Source organism: Chiroxiphia lanceolata, chromosome 17 (assembly GCF_009829145.1).
Source record: "Chiroxiphia lanceolata isolate bChiLan1 chromosome 17, bChiLan1.pri, whole genome shotgun sequence".
Taxonomy (NCBI): domain Eukaryota; kingdom Metazoa; phylum Chordata; class Aves; order Passeriformes; family Pipridae; genus Chiroxiphia; species Chiroxiphia lanceolata.
This window is the reverse complement of record NC_045653.1, coordinates 12,177,515-12,194,377: the sequence shown is the minus strand read 5'-3', so window position 1 is coordinate 12,194,377 and position 16,863 is coordinate 12,177,515. Positions and strand designations below refer to the sequence as shown.

At 50.1% G+C, this 16,863-nt stretch overlaps 1 protein-coding gene across 5 annotated transcripts in view; it reads left to right on the top strand.

The window, feature by feature from the left end:
• Positions 1-16,863, top strand: part of NOL4L (nucleolar protein 4 like) — a 62,961-nt gene that overhangs the window by 20,318 nt on the left and 25,780 nt on the right. For 3 of the 5 annotated variants that reach the window (XM_032704746.1, XM_032704748.1, XM_032704747.1), the window contains 2 exons: positions 1,230-1,341; positions 5,995-6,104. In XM_032704746.1, coding sequence (XP_032560637.1) covers positions 1,230-1,341; positions 5,995-6,104 — 222 coding nt within the window. Of the gene's footprint in view, positions 1-1,229; positions 1,342-5,994; positions 6,105-16,303; positions 16,359-16,610; positions 16,831-16,863 lie in introns of those variants that run through there. The other 2 variants (XM_032704752.1, XM_032704749.1) reach the window with 2 other exon arrangements.

The window sequence follows — 16,863 nt, the reverse complement described above, 5'->3', positions numbered from 1 at the left end:
GAGGAGGGGGACTGGGACATCCTGGGCCACCCTCCCGGCTCGGCCCCGTCACCAGCCCTCACCCACGAGGTGTCTGGTTGCAGCCCCACTTCCCGTCCTGAGCCCCACTTCTGCCGGGCTCGCAGCCCCGAGGACTGGCACAAACAATTGAATTTCTGTCTGCTTTATGACCCCACTTGTAAGAGCTGTGACCCCTGTGGGGGTCACGGCCCCTGGTTTGGGAACAGCCGTGCTAGGACAAGTCACTTAGACCAAACAGGATGGGTGATTAACCGTAGGAACTAGCCCCAAACTAAGAGGTGGGCTCTCCACCTCTTAATGCCTTCCAATTAAGACCAGATGTCTTCCTGGAAGATGTTTTAGGCAAACCACAGGCCACTGGACTGCAGGAGAACCTGGGTGAACTTGCCTTACATGTGCTACACAGGTCAGACTCCAAGATTTGATGGTCTTTTATGGCCTTAAAAAAGTCGACATTAAAATTGACTAATTCCTTCTCCAAATAACCTTGATCTTTAGAAATACTGTAAAATTGCTGCTGGCAGGGATTCGTTGGAATAATAAGACTCTAGGATTGCCAGGCACCTTCTCTGGGTGCTTAGGTCTGGATCTAGTGTTTTAACTTCAAGCATCCAAGTTTTAAATATTTATCCTTATCTTTTCCTCATCTGTAAAATACAAATATCCCACAAAGGTTCAGGAGACTTAATTCATTACTGTTTGTAAAAATGTTTTCAATTCCCTAGATAAAATATGTCACAGAAGTGCAAAGTATTATTAACAGTAATTGATTGTCATTGTGGGAAAAAGTGACCTGCCCTTACGAAAGATTAATGGATTCTTCAGGTTACTGGTGTGATGATAATTAACAACGCAAACAGAGCTGACAAGACCTTACTTTTGCATTTGATTCTTACACATCTGTAGCTTCACTCTTCCCAGACTCCAAGGGGGAATGGGAAGGAGTTTCTGGGAAGACACGGGTATGCAGGGATTCCAAAGGTCTGTTCAGTTGTGTCTTGGTGCCTCTCTGACGCACCAGTTCCCCTCCCAAAGCATTCCCCCATTAACAGCTGCTCTGGAGGGGGAGATTTGGGGCCGAAGGGAACAATGTGTGGCTATGAGCTGTTGATGTTCCCAGTGGGCTGGGCAGGTGAGGTGGGAGTGTCCCGCACTCCACTGGCCGTTCTCCCTCTCCCAGGACATTTAGCTCTCTTTTGTTTCCCCAGATTGCAGAGACTTATGCTTTCCTCCCGAGAGAGGCTGTGACCAGATTCCTGATGAGTTGCACCGAGTGCCAGAAGAGGATGCATTTCAACTCCAACGGCCTGGAGCCCAAAGGTAAGGGCGAGTGGCTTCTGCCAGCAGAGCTGACACTGCATTTTGTACCAGCGCGGTACCACCGGCAGCTGCCAGATACTGCCCCGACCAGGAGAAACATATCAACTTAAGGATTTTCCCAACCCCCGTTATTTTTCATGCACTTTTATAGCCAAGATGAAAGAATTGCTTAAACCTGCTTTGTCTGTCACTGCTTTCAGCTCAGGGAGCAGAAGCAGCCTGGCTTTCTTTGCCAGCTTCCCCAGTAGGTCAAAAATATCACAGATATGGCTGCAATCAGCCCATAATCATGTGTGGGTGGAAACTTCAACGTCTAAAAAAACCATGACCTAAAGTTTTTCCTTTGAACTGTTAATTTTGTATTGAAAGACACGGAATATATGTGAATGGCTGAAGTTTCTGATAAAGAAGCAATTTACACTAATTAATAGATAAGCACATGATCCCGGGTTTGATAATGGCAAGTGTTTTGGCAATCACAGTTACATTGTGCCTGTGTACCCACCCAATTAGTGTGATGGTTGGCTCGTTATGGTTCAGTGTGCAGCTCTTAGGCCTGAGAGAGAAGCAGGGGGAAGATGATGGGATCGGGTTCTCTTCCAGAGGAGGTGGTTAAAGTTTGTGTGTTTGTGTGTTAATGTGTGTTTGTGTGCTAATGTTTGTGTGTTAATGTTTGTGTGTTAATGTTTGTGTGTTAATGTTTGTGTGTTAATGTTTGTGTGGGTTTTTTTCTGAATTACAAACTTGTGATCAAGTGCAAAGCATCACACTGATGTTGGTTTCACACAACAAAATAATTTCTTTAAAAAAACATAAACAAATTGCAAAGACTTTGGTCTGTTTCAAATCTGGAAAGGCAAACTGGCTCATTTGGCAGCTCTTACCAAGGAGGGAAGCAGAATTTAAGGAACAAAAGGCCCAACAATAGAAAATTTCTAGTATTAAATACTGATTGCCAACTGTTTGCTGCTGGGAGCAGAGCTACAGACATCCCAGAGGTTCAGTGTAAGTGGATTACGTGCCAGTTGTCCAAAGGTAGTGACTGAAATGCTTTGTACTCATTACATTTTTTAGAAACTCTCCCAAATAACCCCATGAGACTTTTACTAGCTGAAGCTCCATTACTGCAGCACTTCCCACTCTGCCAGGTAAGGGCCCGATCCCTGTTTTCCAATTATGTCAGAAGAAGTTCTGGCCTTTGGCCTCGCTGGGAGCAAACCTGACCTTCACACTGATTGCACTGCATCCATCACGGGTGACGTTCCAAGCACTGCGGCTGCAGCGGTCGGCTCAGTGGACGGCAAGGACGATGGGATGAGTCAGGCCAACAAGGATGTTGCCTGTTGGCTTCACCCAAACCAGGACACCTTCCAAAATGCCTGGCACTAGCTGAGCTGCCAGACTCAGAGCTCAGGGTCCTGCTTCAGGAGGCAGCTGATGAAAAGGGTTGTTTCCTTCATAGAATCGCAGACTGGTTTGGGTTGGAAGGAACCTTAAAGTTCATCTCATTCCAACACTATGGGCTATGGGCAGGGACAATAAAGAAGACCAAGCTGATCTTCCTTCAGGGGGTCTCACCCACCATCCTGCATCTCCTGTGCCTCTCCCAGCAGCACACACCCATCCCAGTCCAGACGCAGCTCAGGGAACACCGGGTGCTGGGTATCCTCCCCAGAGCAGTCCTAGCTGTGGGAACCATGATGAGGGCTGAGAGCTGGCTGTCCTGAGCAAATTTATAAATTAATATCAATTATTGATTTATTTTCATAAAGCTTCTCCCCTTAGCAGTTCTTTTAAAAATATATCAGTCAGGAAAACAAAGGATCCCACGTGTAAAAAGTCCCACTTACCCACCAGGAATGAAAGGAGAGAAGTGCTTTTCTGCTCTGAATAGCACCTAAATAGTGACTAAGTATATGTGAAAATGCATTGAGTAGATTAGATAAGGTAACTTTTACTGGGGAAGAGTGTCTGATTTCACTAACACTTATTCAGGAACTTATCAGGAGCAAATCACCTAAAAAAACACTGGGGTTGTAGAAGAACCACTGAGGTGCATGCACATGCATACACACATACAAGCATATACAGGTAAAGTTTAACTCGGTAAGATGACAGAATTTGAGTCATTTCCATCTTTTCCTGCTTCTCTTGTCCATGAAACAAATCTCAACACATTTAATTTGTGATCACAAAAATCCCTAATTAAACATATCTGACATCAAACCCTTCAGGGCACCCACATCATTCATAAAAGCAAATTGTCTTGCTCATGGGAAACTTTGAACGTCACTGGACTTCACTGGGATCTCTTTACAGTGTTACTAAATTAGGATTAATTCCAGTGGAGTTAAACAAATGTGGAATTAGGATCAAAACCATTTTACTTTCAACCATCCTGCTTGTTCCATCTGTATGTCCAACATGTGGGGCATGTGATAGAGATAACTGTTTGAAAAATGAGCTAAAGGATTCCAGGAGCTTCCTCTTGTGACGTAGGATGTAAGGATTGTTCTCGTGGAGCCCCCCAGGCCTTTTAGAACAAAGGTTTTCTTTCTTTTCCAGATAACTTAAAAAAGAGGGAAAAAAAAAGGGTTTGGTTTCTTAGGCTCAAGCCCTTATGTGCTGCAGTTGCACAGATTCACAGTTAATTTTTGGCTGCTAATGGGATTATTCCAGATTTACATCAGGCTTTAGGCAGAATCTAAGCACCAAAGATCATTTACCTCCCTCTTCTTCCCCACCTGAAGTTGCTGAGCTGCTCCTGTTCAGCCTCATTCATCTCCGCAGCGCTGAGCACTGGAGTGGGGGATGTCAGGAGAGCAACTTATCATCCTCAGAGGTCTGAAACACTCTCCTCATCCATGCCTGTGCTTCAGGAGAGAGTAGCTCTATCTGTGTTACTCTTAGCAAATGCTTTTCTAAACTCTTCTTAAGGACTCAGCCAGCTGAGGGAGGTGGCAGATTCTGTCCCTGCAAGAAGGTCCCCTTTTGCTGGGATTTTTGCATCTTTTCATCACAAAACAACATCCTTGTACAGCAGAATAATGGGTTATTTTGGGTGGTTAATATATAGAGGTATAGAAGTGCTCTTAATTAATCTGTAGGTCAAATCATGACAGAGACTGATGACATACAGCCATACAAAAAAAGGAGGAATCAGTTTACAAGGTTCCTAAAAGCTATGGACCTTCATATTTGGGCAAGTTGATGGCCTGAGGGGCTCTGGCTGCCCCTTCCTGCATCCACAGCCAGGAATGCTTCAGCTGCATTCAGGGGTGGACTAGATGGAGCTGGGAAAAAAGCATTATATTGCCATGGACCCAGTCAGTGTCTTGATAGAGAAGATTTGCAAAAACCTGTGTGATGTTAAGTCACTTACAGCTTCGGGGTCAGGTCATTTTGTAATCAGACATGATAGATCTGGTGTTTCCAGAGGTGTGGAGCATCTTCAGGTCTGCTGAGTTTCTCCGGGATTTTTCGACACTCAGCATTTCTGAGCAGCAGGCCCATTACAGTTGGGATGATGGGTTTTCTGAGGTGCTGTAAAACATTTTGTGAAGGCTCTTTTTCAAGGGGCTGTGTCAGAGGTGCCTGTGAAACCAGTGACCCCAGGAAATGCAAGCCAGCCATGGAGATTCCAAACCAGGAATGGAAACCTCCCACCATCAGCTCACCTTCAGCTCCTGGAAATCCTTCTTCCCTGTCCATTGTTGCTTAAGCTTCCTGTCCAGGGGACACCACACATCCTTTCAGCATGTGCTGGAAGGCTGGATTAATTCTCCACACTTGCATCTGCCTGTCCTGAGGACAAAGAAATCTTCCTTGTAGCCAGCAGCCATCCCTGTGGACAACAGCAGCTTTCCTCCTGGGCAAACCCACTGCACGAGCCTGTAAATTCAGTGTTAGAACAGATCATTCTGGCAGCCTTCATGTCCTGCATGGAGAGATCACAGGCTCTCCATTGCTTGTGGCACAGGTGGCAAATCCTTGAGAATTCAGAGAAATCACTGAGAATTTGCTTTGTGGGGTCTCCTTTGGCCTGGCCACACAGAGTGATCTGCAGCAGTGTCCAAACCCAGAGCCATCCCTAGAGCTCAATTTGATGCAGCCAGAGGAATTAACGGGAACAATTTAAATTAAAGATCTTTAAAATTAAGTTTGTGTTTTAATGAGGATGTTAAAAATAATCTTCATCATCAAATACAGATACTTAATATGTTGCCTTAATGTTAACTCCTACCTGAGGGAATCCCAGCAAAATCAGCAAGACTTTGCAATGCTAAAGCAAGCTGCAAATAGATTCTTGTTCATCACCCTCCACATAAATCCCATGTGTATGGAAGCACTTCTGAGGCACAGGCAAGACTCTGCTTCTTCCTCTAGTTTGGGAGACAGTGAAAAATTACACATTATGTGTAGTTTTTTCCACAGGTGACAGCAATGCTTGTTTTCCTTTTTTTTTTTTTTTTCCAAGACAACATCTGTTCTGTAATTATGTTCTTGGTGGGGTCATGTTCTTAGAGGAACCTTCGCTCAGCGGGCAGCGGCTCTCGCCAGGGGTTTGAAGTGCTCCAAGATACACAAGTGTAGAAGTTATGAGAACGTGTCACAGGTCCCTCACCTGAGTAAAGTTTTTCCTCTGTTCTTCAGAGAGCGAGCCACCTTCCTCCTTGGTTTCTGGGATCATTGACTACAACATGCCCCTCACCTCGACTTACCTGAAGCAGATGAAGCTGCGGGTGATGAACTCACAGGAGCAGGTGAGCGGGGCGGCACGAGGGGCACAGTGGGGCTCTGCCCATGCCAAAGGGCTGAACGGAGCAACCGGTCCTGGGCATGTCGGTTTTTGGGAGGATGTGTTTGGGAATGGCCAGTTTGTCCAAGCAGGTCAGGCTCTGACTGACAGATGGTGCATGGAAGCTGAGGGGCAGCGTGTCCTGGATCTGCTGGCCCAGAGGAAGCAAACCAGGCTGTTTCAGGCTCATGTCAGTGGAGAGAGGCAGAGATGGGGTTGATGCAGTTACTGCTTGTAACAGTCTGCTAGTTCTTCAGGCGTATGGTTCTTCTAAGAAATTGTCTTTAAAATAAATATGGCAAATAGGACTTTGTTTCTTTGCCTCCCCCTGGTTGCTTGGGAGCTTTAGCAAACAGGGTCTGAAGCCCAGACCTTGTTTTGGTGCTCTGGTCCTCTCTTAAACTCCTCAGCAACTTGAGGGGGTTCAACCACAGGCACTCAGCTCCCGTGTCAAAGTGGGAGATGGCTCCATTGTTTGATGACAGTGTTAAGCCGCTGGATTTTGCTTTGGGGATGTATGGGGCACCCTGCCACAGGATTATACCCAGGCTGTGCAATTTTCTGGAGTTCTGCAGCTGCAGAATTAGCTATGGGAACCTCTGTGCACCATGGAAACAGTCTATAAAAAGAAAAGTATGTTTTACTTGCTCCCCACAATCTGCACTGGAAGCCAGTGCTGGATTTTCTTTCCAGCACACTGAAACCTGAACCTGATCTCACACATTGCTGCCAGTGGCAAAAAGTGACAGGGTTTGCATCTGCTGTGGTGGAAAACATTGCTGGGAGCTCGAGCTGTGAAGCGGTGCCCAATGTGGGCTTTTATCCAGTGGCTTCCTAAAGGCACATGGGTTAGAGCATCACTGCCAGGGTGTAAAGTGCCAGGTGTGGGTTTGCTGGAGAGATTCCGAGCTCCTCCATTGCTTCCGCTGTGAAACCTTTTTGCTGGAGGACAGAATGGCATCTGGTGAGAAGCATTTCTGTGTCTTGGAGCTTTTTCCTTTGTGCTTGTTGGACACTTGAGTGGGTTTAAGGCTTTGTTTTAGGTTTTGAGAGGCGAAAGGCTGCGATGTGTCAGGTTTTGTACTTGTGGTGGGCTGGGCAGTAGAACAATGAACAGTTTGGGGGGTGACTGGGCTGGGCTGGAGACATGGAGTGGATGGATGTGGCCCTTCATGCCATCTGATGGCTGCTTCAGGACCACTTCTGGATAAACAGGGTTGGGAACTAACATGTTCCAGACACCTCTGGGTTGTGCAGAGTGTTTGCTGGGTCTCGGTGCATCTCCTGGCAGAGCAGCAGTGGGCTGGCAGACCTTGAAATTTTGTTCTTCACCAAGGTCAGAGACTCAGAGGCCATGAAGTCTGGCTGTGCTTTTCAGCATTTGAGGTGGCTGTTTCAAGTTAAGTTTGCTATATACAAAAGGATTGTCTGAGTGGTTTGACTTGTCACCATTTATGCATTTTCAACCAGTTCCTCTTGGCTCTGAAGCTGCTAAAGGGAAGTGTGTTGTGAAGCTTCAATAAACTCCTGTACCCAGTTTCTACAGGTAGAAAACTGGCCTTGCAGTTTGATCTTATTCCCAGAATAACAACCCCCCCCAGAAGCTGGCAGGCATCAGTACTGGATCTTGAGTTTTGGAGCTGCCTGCTTAAGGCTGCTTGTTTTGAGAGCTTTGGTTGGTAATTTAGAGATTTGAGTTTATACCCTGAGTGTTGGTGTAGCAGTTTGCACTGGAACTGTCACTAGATCGATATAACGTGCTGCTAACATGAACGCTCCTGAAGCTTGCAAAGATCGGAGTAGAGGCGTATGTCATGTGGGAACAAAAAGGGACCAGCTGAGGCAACCAGCAGTTGTTGGTTTAGATCATAAATCAAATGGTTTGATGTTATTCTCTGCCTCTAAAGTTTTCCTTCTCCCGCGCTCCTGTCGGTACGTGGTAACGCAGCTTTCGAAGCTTTTCAAGCCGTAGCAGCCGAGGGAAAAAGCCTGTTTGGAAGAAGTAAAATTTGCCATTCAGTGTGTTACTGAAACTGATTCCTGAAAGCAAAATAATAAAAGATCAGTCCTATTGCTCAGACTTCTAAAGTGTTAACGCTTTCCATCATGATGACAGTCTGAAGAGGATGCAGGTGGTTGGACCTGTTGGGGAAAATTCAGCAGGACTTGAGTGCTGTCCATTCCAGTATGGGATACTCCCTGGATTCCCCTGGGGAATCATAGACTCATTTAGGTTGAAAAGATCTCTAAGATCAGCAGTTCTAACTGTTTACCCAGCACTTCCAAGCCCACAACTAAACCTTGTCCCCAAGTGCCACATCTACGTGTCTTTTAAACCCCTCTAGGGGTGGTAGCTCCACCACTGCCCTGGACAGATTGTTCCAGGGCTTTGGACAACCCTTTTGGTGAGAAAACTTTTTCTAATATCCAACCTAAACCTCCCCTGGTTCAACTTAAGTGCCATTGCTCCTGAGGCAGCCGTGGCTGGACCTGGATCTGCTAACACCAAGGGTACGTGAAAAAAATGTGTGTAATAGTGCCAATACCAGGGTTAAGTTCCCTCCACATGCATTCCCCTGCTATTTTTATGCCATCCTCTTTTTTTTTCTGGAGGATCCTGGCAGTCTGTGTGGAGCATGGGCTGTGCAACAGAGGCTGCTGCTCTCCCTTCCCCAGGTTTAGGGTTAGGGTTGCAGAGTTTGGAAGTTGCAGCTTTTGGGGTTCCAGGTGTTTGCCAACTACAAAACCCTTCTAAAGATGATAGAAAAAAAAAATCTAACCTTCCTACAAATGCAAACCAGGCAAAAAATACAACCTGCTTTTAAAGTTTGCACTACACAAATATTCCCTGCATGTTTTTTTCTACCAGCATGTCCTGAATGCTCTCAGCTTGAGTGATGCCACTGTGCCACCTCTCACTAGCATTTGATGGTGATAATAGAAATAAATTAAGCAACGGACTTGTGTTTCACTTGGCTCTGGCCAAAAGCAATTATTTGTATGCAGCAGCACCAGAAGGAACTTGCTTCACTTGGGGTAACAATGAATGAATTTATGCCAAAGTGGCCTTTTAACTTCATTATTCAGGAAAAAAATAGTGTGCATGTAAGTGCAATCTATTAGTGCTGCTAAGCACATCGGTATTAGGGCACCAGTGTCTCCAGAAGGAAGCACAGCCAGAACCTTAGAGAATGCATTTTATCTCTGCTTAGGGACAAAAAACTGTCAGAAGAGAAGCTCTTGTGGTTGCTCACAAAATGAAGAGTTCCTGCAGAATATATTTCTTGGAGTCAGAACATCTGTTCTGTCATGGTGGAAAACAACAGTGACCCATGTTGCTTATATTGGGTTCACTGGGACATGCAGGAGCTTCTGAGTTGGAAGTCTTCCTTTATCCCCATTTCATACCAGTTCTCACATGTGTGAGAAAAATCAGGCCCCTTACCCTTTCCAGAGTGCCGAATTAGCCCCACTTCAGGGTGTCTACCGAGGCATTAAAGCACTTCTGAACTGCTGACCTTCCCAATCTAGCAGCAAAAAGGAATGAAAAGAACATATTTGATATTTATCTGTAATGATCCTTCCACCTCATTTTCAAATGCTAAATATTAGCATTTTTAAATTTTGGTTATTCCATTGCAGTAATTTTCCAGACAATCTTTCCTGTGTTACTCAGCCCCAGCCTCAGATTTATTTTTCATGCCGCACGGTTGGGCAGGACTTCCACTGGTTACTGGAGGAATAGAAAGATTTTGAGAGAACAAAATGAGAACACTGACATGCCAGGCTCTCTCTCTGCTCCAGAGCTGTTGCTGTTACCTTGGCAGACACAGTCCAGGGCCGAGTAACCGGGTTTAAATGATACTGAAACGTTTTCAAAGATTGCTTCAGCGGCTGCTGGCAGAAGGTCACGCAATCAGTGAATGGCAGGAAGCTGCTCTTGGATGGGAAATAAGAAGAGCGTTTTTCTTGTTGCTATGGCTTTGCTGCACTGACTTGTAAGTGTTTGAGAGGGACAGAGCCTTGTCCTGCACCGTCACACATTCCATCCATCCAGTAAATTCCCTGTAAGCCTGGAGTGTGTGATGGTGCGTGGATGTGAAGTGGTTTTCAGAACACAATTTCAAGCAATGTTTTAACCCAGACAGTGGGGTAATCCTGGGAGGGGGGTGGAGGGGTTCAAATCCCGCTGATGTATGAGGAGTTGGCTTTGTCTGGTGCTGGTGAGGATCAAGCCTTTGCAGGATTCGGGAGCTCACGGAGCCTCGTGACCAGAGGCTGGCTGGCAATGTGAAGTCTTCCTTCTTCCACTCTCCCTTTCCTCTGGTCCACCCATTACTGTGCTTGCTCACTTCAGTGTCCCAGAGGCTCTGAGAGCAGCTGAAATGCATCTTCACCTGGCAGCTCATTTGCTTCCTTCTGCTTTGGAGTAATCTCCAGACAATCCTGGGGGTGCAGAAGGCAGAGAAGGGAGCCTGCAGTTGCAGATGAGGACATTTTCAGTCTGTCAGTTCTCTAGTAAGAGTTGCAGACTTCTCATTTCACACAGTCCAGAGACCAGGAGCAAATCTCGCAGAGCTGGCAGCTGCTGAGTGAGCTCTGGGTCCTGGGTTTAGCTGTCTGAGTGTTTCACGAAGGCATCCTGAAGAAATGCTGTATATGTTCACAGAGGTGAGGAAGGCAGAAGCATGCAACCAGTACTTGGAAGGAAGTGGGATGATGTGTTTGCATCACATGAGGATGATAAGGTACTTCCCAGCCCATGAAAGAGGGTGTTAAACATCTCTGTGAATAAATACCTCTAAATCAACCTGACAAGATAGCTCTCATTCAAGAGGCTTTGTCTTGGCTTGGGAAGATTTTTGTTTCCTGCTGTTAATTTTTAAGACGGTTTGGAGCACTAGAGAAGTTCCCTAAATGAACCCTTATGCTCAGGAGGGACCATTGGCCGTAGGCACAAGGAGGCACTGAGTTAGAAAGAGATTTCGTTGCTGCTCTACGGGCTCGGCAGCGCAGCCCTCTAGTGGGGACGGAGCTTCTGCCGCCGGGAGCCGGCTTTACCTGGGAAACTTCAGTTCTGCCCTAAAGGACACAGTTAGTCCAGGCAAAGCCAGGTCCAGCTGTCACAAACAGTGTTTTTTACTGGCAGAGATGGTCTAGCAAAACTTTCATCCTTAGCCTGACGGCTCATGAGATGCAGGAGATCAGATGACCAACACATTTAGCCTGGGTTCAGACTGGTGTGAATGGGTCGCTTTCAGTGAAGGGCAACTCATTTTTCTTACTGGGATTAACTCTGATGTTCCCAGCTAGTAAAAACTTGGGAGCTTTTATTTCCCACTGTGTGGATCTGTCAATACTTTTCCCACCGTTCCAGGTGAGCTCTGTGTTTGTTCAGTGTGACGTGCACAGCGAGCAAACAGTGTGAGACCGACTGGGGTCGGTCCTGCCACTGCAGCTCTTGTCTAAAAATGATATGTGATGCCAGGGCTCTGAATCTTTGCACTTTCGGGGCTAATCACATTATTTTTTGTAAGAAAAAAGGTGGCATTGCCCAATTCCAGCGGTGCTGGGCACAATTCACCCCCTTGAACTGCTCAGGTGTATTTAGTTATTGCACACGGTGGTTCCGCTCCGATCTCCTTTCTGGTAGCTGTGCACTGGTGGGGAGAAGCTGGTCCCTTCCCCACTCTCTTCACTTCCCTGTGATGTTGTGCAGCTCAACTAGGGTCCTGGAGAAGTGGCTGGAGAATGTTTAGAAGTTTCCCTGGCTCTTGGTGGGTCTCTGGTTGTCGTGCTGGCAGCAAGACTGCTCTGTGGCAGGGCTGATCCACCCGTGGGGAATTGGGACTGGTCACCCTCCACCATGCACACCTATCCTGATGCCTGTTACCTGATCTGAGAAGCCTTCTAGAGCCGAGCTGCTTGAGCCTGTGTCTGGGGATGCTGAATGAGTAGGGCCAGAATCCCCACTATGTGTCTTTAATTCCTTATTTCTTCCCAGTACATCCCCTGTTTGGTAAGGAGAGCTGCGGCCCATTCCCTGTGTTTTAACCAGGATCACAGGCAGCCGTTCCCAGTAGAACTGGAAACAAGGTTTTGGTTCAGGGCATGTAAAGTGGGGCTGGAAAACATTCCTAGGGGGAAAAGGAAAGATGTCTAGCTCGGGGTGATGAAAGCACCATTCCAGCATCTATGGAGTAGTCTCCTGGATCCAGTTAGATCTATCCTGTACCTGTGGAAAGCTGTGCACAGTGGACTGTTCTGCATCGTCTCCAAGCTCAGGTGCTGACGTGCTGTACGTTGACTTTGATCAAGTCACACAAATGGCTGTTTCTTAATTGCCTTCTCCCTTTAAAAAGGGAATAATACCTTAGAGAGACTTCTGAGGTCTCGCTCACTAATAAAGCTCTTCAAGAGCTCGGATGGCAACTACTTTGAGAGCGCAAACTGTTATTAATGATTTCCGTTATTACGGAAGATGAAGCTGTGTGGTTCAGCTTTTTAACCTTGAATTGTGTGCTTGCTTTTGTTTCTGCCACTGTTAAACCTGTGTGGCCAGGTTTGCACCTTGCCTGCTGGCACAGACCCCTCAGACCCGCATCAGGGGCCGGGTGTGCGCGGAGGGTGCGGGTGTGTCACTGAGGAGTCAGTTTTGCTCACAGAGATGGGTTCTGCATCACGTGGTATGGCTTGAGAATGGCCAAAAATGGCTTTAGTGGTGGTTCTGTTTATGCTGTCTCAATTCTGATTTGGGGGGCCAAGAGGTAAGCTGTGAAGGTCGTCCTCAGTGCATAGAGCAATGCAGACATTGCAGCCAGTGCTGTGGATTTGGGCTGTGGAAAGGAATGTTAGAGGAGATTTGGCCACCATGGACCTATCTCTTCTAACACCCATTCCCTGTCCTCCAGAGGAAGAAAATCCCGCCCACAGAAACAACTCCTTTCCTGCTCCTTTTTTTTGGCAGTGACTGGTGTACCCTGTGAAGTACAGAGTTGTATTTCCTTTCCTTCTCTTGTCTTGGCTCCTGGGAGAAAAAAAGCCATCTTTTATTCATGCACATGCCAGGTGCTAACTACTGCTGCTTCTAAGGAAGGAGCAACCAGGACAAAGTGTAATACAGCCCTCAGCCCACAATGAATCTGGTCTATAACAAAAGTTTCCCAAATCTTTACTCTCCTTTTTTCCCCCCTGGCTCTGCTTTGAATGGCAAATAATTTAAATTCAGTGTGGATAAAAGCTGTGTCTCCCCCTCATGCCATGCTCTGGGCCCTCCTTTGGTCTCTCTTGCCCCCCTTTCCTTACTGGCCTTGCCCCGGAGAGATTTGCATTTTACTGCTTATTCCTCAGCAGGGTTTGATGGTCACAGAGGACCCAGTGCAAGAGGTCCCGTTTGTTATTTAACCTACTTTTCAGAGGCACAAGAACATCAAGTGACTTGCACAAGGTCGCCCATGAGTCAGTGACTCCTCTGGCATGATGGCCAGACCCTGCAGTCCCTGCTCCCACCACTAGATCCCTGTGCCCACACTCCACAGCACCACAACCATTCAATTAAGCTCCTGCAGCGCCTTAAATGTCGTTTATTCCTGGGTTTGACAGCAGCCGTGGTATTCTTGCGGAGCCTTGCCTTAGGAAATGACAGCGGATGAGGTCAGGGCATCGTTAGTGATGCCCTTGGAAGCATCACTGCCTGGTGCTCTGGCAGGCTGTGTGGTGTGGGTGCTGTCTTAGGCAGGACATGGCTCTTCCCAGGACCTGCAGCTCGGCTCTGGTGGCAATCTGCAAGATCCTGGCTGGACCAGCACAGACTGACAGGGAGCCCCACGTTCTCTGCATGAGCAGATCTGTGTCTGTGTGAAGGGGCTTGCAGGGACCAGAGGTAGTGAACACATTGTGAGGAGAGAGGGAAGGAAGCGACTTATAAATAATATATTTGATGTATATTATATATATAATATAATAACAGCAGCACTGGTTTATTATGGCCTGTGTTTTTTTAAGATGTAATCTCGTAAGGCACTTACCCCTGTTCTGACAACTCGATAAATTATTATTACCAATTCTATATCTAATTGCCAGTTATTTCCCCCTAGACAATTTGAATCCGAAAAATCCCCACTAGAAAGGTGCTTGGCATGCCTTTTCCCAGAGCTTCCCTGGCTGTTTCTGGAGGCAGCCCCTCTTCCGCTGGTGAGCCCCACTTCTGCCAGCCTCGTGACCCCGCGCACTGGCACAAACAATTGCATTGCTGTCGGGCTCATGACCCCACTTGTAACAGCGGTGACCCCCCTTGGGGTCAGGACCCCTCCCCTGCACAGGGAAAAGCTCCTGCCCAGCAGCTCTTGCTGAATGGCTCTTCCTCCCTCGCTGCCTGTGTGGACGCGCCTGTTCCGCACTAAGTTTGCCGATGTGAAATTTAGGTTAATCCATTTCCAAAGTGGATTAGGCTAACCCACACAAAGGCACTTAGTATAAAATAAGAGTGTCCACATGGTGAGGCAGCACGGAATAGTGACTGTGCTTCAAACTCGCATCCTGGCCGCTTTGTGTCCCCTGCGAGCTCTCCAAACGGAGGGGCGGGCGCCTCAGTCCCGTGAGATGTGCTCTCCCAAATGGCTTTAAGCCAATCTAGCTTGAAGCCGAAGGAAGCGCAAGGAGTAAACAAAGCCCAGCAATGGGAAGGGGTTAAAGCCCGCTCCGCTGAGGTCCTCGGCAAGGCTCCTGTTCACCTTAAATGGTCAGGATTTTATTTTAGCTTCAGGGAGGAGCAGCAGCCATGGAGTGGGAAGGGAGTCCTGAACAGGCCCTGGGGGCTCACAGCCTGCTGCCCTCCCAGCCATCCGCTTCCTGCGGAAGGCCCCCAGGGCTCTGCTGTCCCTTCAGCCTCTGGCTCCATGGGTCAGCCTGGAGGAGATGGAAATGCAGCGCAGAGTGATACCCATTTTCACCTCTGGCCTTGGATCTTCCTGAGCCGCCCTTTTCCCTTGTGTGCTTCCCTGGCAGTGAGGTGGTTAATGCTGGAATAGATAACATCATAATTGGCCATCCACACTAACAAGCCATAAACCCCAAACCTGGCAGTTCCCATCCTGGCTCTGGCACCATTTCTGGCACTGGCCTACTGCAGGCTCCACGCGGAACCGCTACACTTGGTTTATTTCATAAAAATTTCCTTTGTAACCATTAAATAGCGAAACATGAGGTGGACTGAGAAGGGGGATGCTGCGATACTGGTGCCAATCACCGGGATGGGGATCACCATCCCCCCCATGGTGATCCCACAGTGGATCAACCACTGACCTGCTGCCCTCAGGGCCCAGCCTGGCAGCAGGTACCAGCCTGGGGGATGCTGGGGCGCAGCATCCCCATCCTCCCGGCCACCTGGCAGCCGCTGCCCTGCCCAGAGGTGTGCAGGGCAAGCCGCTGGTTTCCCAACAGCCAGCTCCAGCGTTCGGAGGCTGCGGCGGGTGGGTGATGATGCTGCCGGCAGCGCGGGGTCCTCCTTCTCCCGCGGAACGAGGGAGAATCATCGGGAACAAAAGGATTCGGCAGCGGCGGCAGCGCGGGGCCCGGCACCGCGGCACCCACCGCGCGGGGAAGGGGCTGCGGGGACCCACCGCGCCCGGGGCTCACTGCGGGGGCCCGGCACTCGCCCCCGCGCACGGGCAGCCCCCGGGACGGAGCTCCTGGTGCTGTGCCGAGCGGAGGGTCCCCGGATGGGCTGCGGCCCCCCGGGCCGTGCGGAGCGGAGGATGCTCGGGCAGGTTGCGGCCCCCCCCGTGCCGTGCCGATCCATACCGTGCCCCGGCCGCGCATTCTCGCGCTCTCCAGCAGGCGCCCGGCCCTGGACATTGTCTCCTCCCGGGGAAGGGCCCTCCCGGCCCTCCACAATGTGCTCTTCCAGGCGCGGCTCCGCGCCCCCCGCCGCGCCCGGCCCGGTGCGCCCGCCCCCCGCGGCCCCGCTCCCCTTCCCCCGCCGCCCCCGCCCCCTCCGCCCGCGGCCGGGCCCCGCTCGCCCCCCTCCGCCTCCCCGGCCCCCCCCGGGAGCCGGGAGTGACGCGCTCCGCAGCGCCGGCCCCTCTCCCCGGGCAGCAGCTGGCTGTCAGCCTCTCCGGAGCGCCGCCAGCCCGGGCCCCCTCCCTCCGTCCCTCCGCCCCGCGCTCCCCGCCGCGCCGCCGGGCTGGCGCAGGCCGGCAGGCCCCGGGCTCCGCTCCAGGTAGGCGCCTGCCCGCGGGGGGGCTCCGGTACCGGCCCCGGGGCGGCGGGCGGGGGGGGGGATGCGCGGGGGCTCCACGCGGCCGCGGCGCTGCGGGGCGGAGGGCGGGGGGGGGGCACCGGCGGGCGGGGCGGGGCGGGGCGGGGGGGGCGCGGCGGCCGCGGGGCCCGGCCCCAACTCCGGGGGGAGCGGCCGCCCCGCGGCCCCGGGAAGTTGCGGGTCGCCCGCCCGGCTGGCCGGCGGCGGGGGGGGGAGGGCGGCGCGTCCTTCCCCGCGCCCGGCGCGGCTTCCCCCGCGCCCGGAAGAGCACAAAAGCGCCGAAGAAAGTGGGAGGAGGCGGCGGCGGGAGCGTTCCGTCCCCGGCTATCCCCGGGCACCGGCCCCAGCCATCTCCCGGGCACCGGCCCCGCGCCGCCATCACCGGCCCCGGCCCCGGGCGGGGATTGTGCTGGAAATAGCCGCCTCCCTGGAGGTAAAGCCCTACTTACGTGTCAATCCTCGCCGC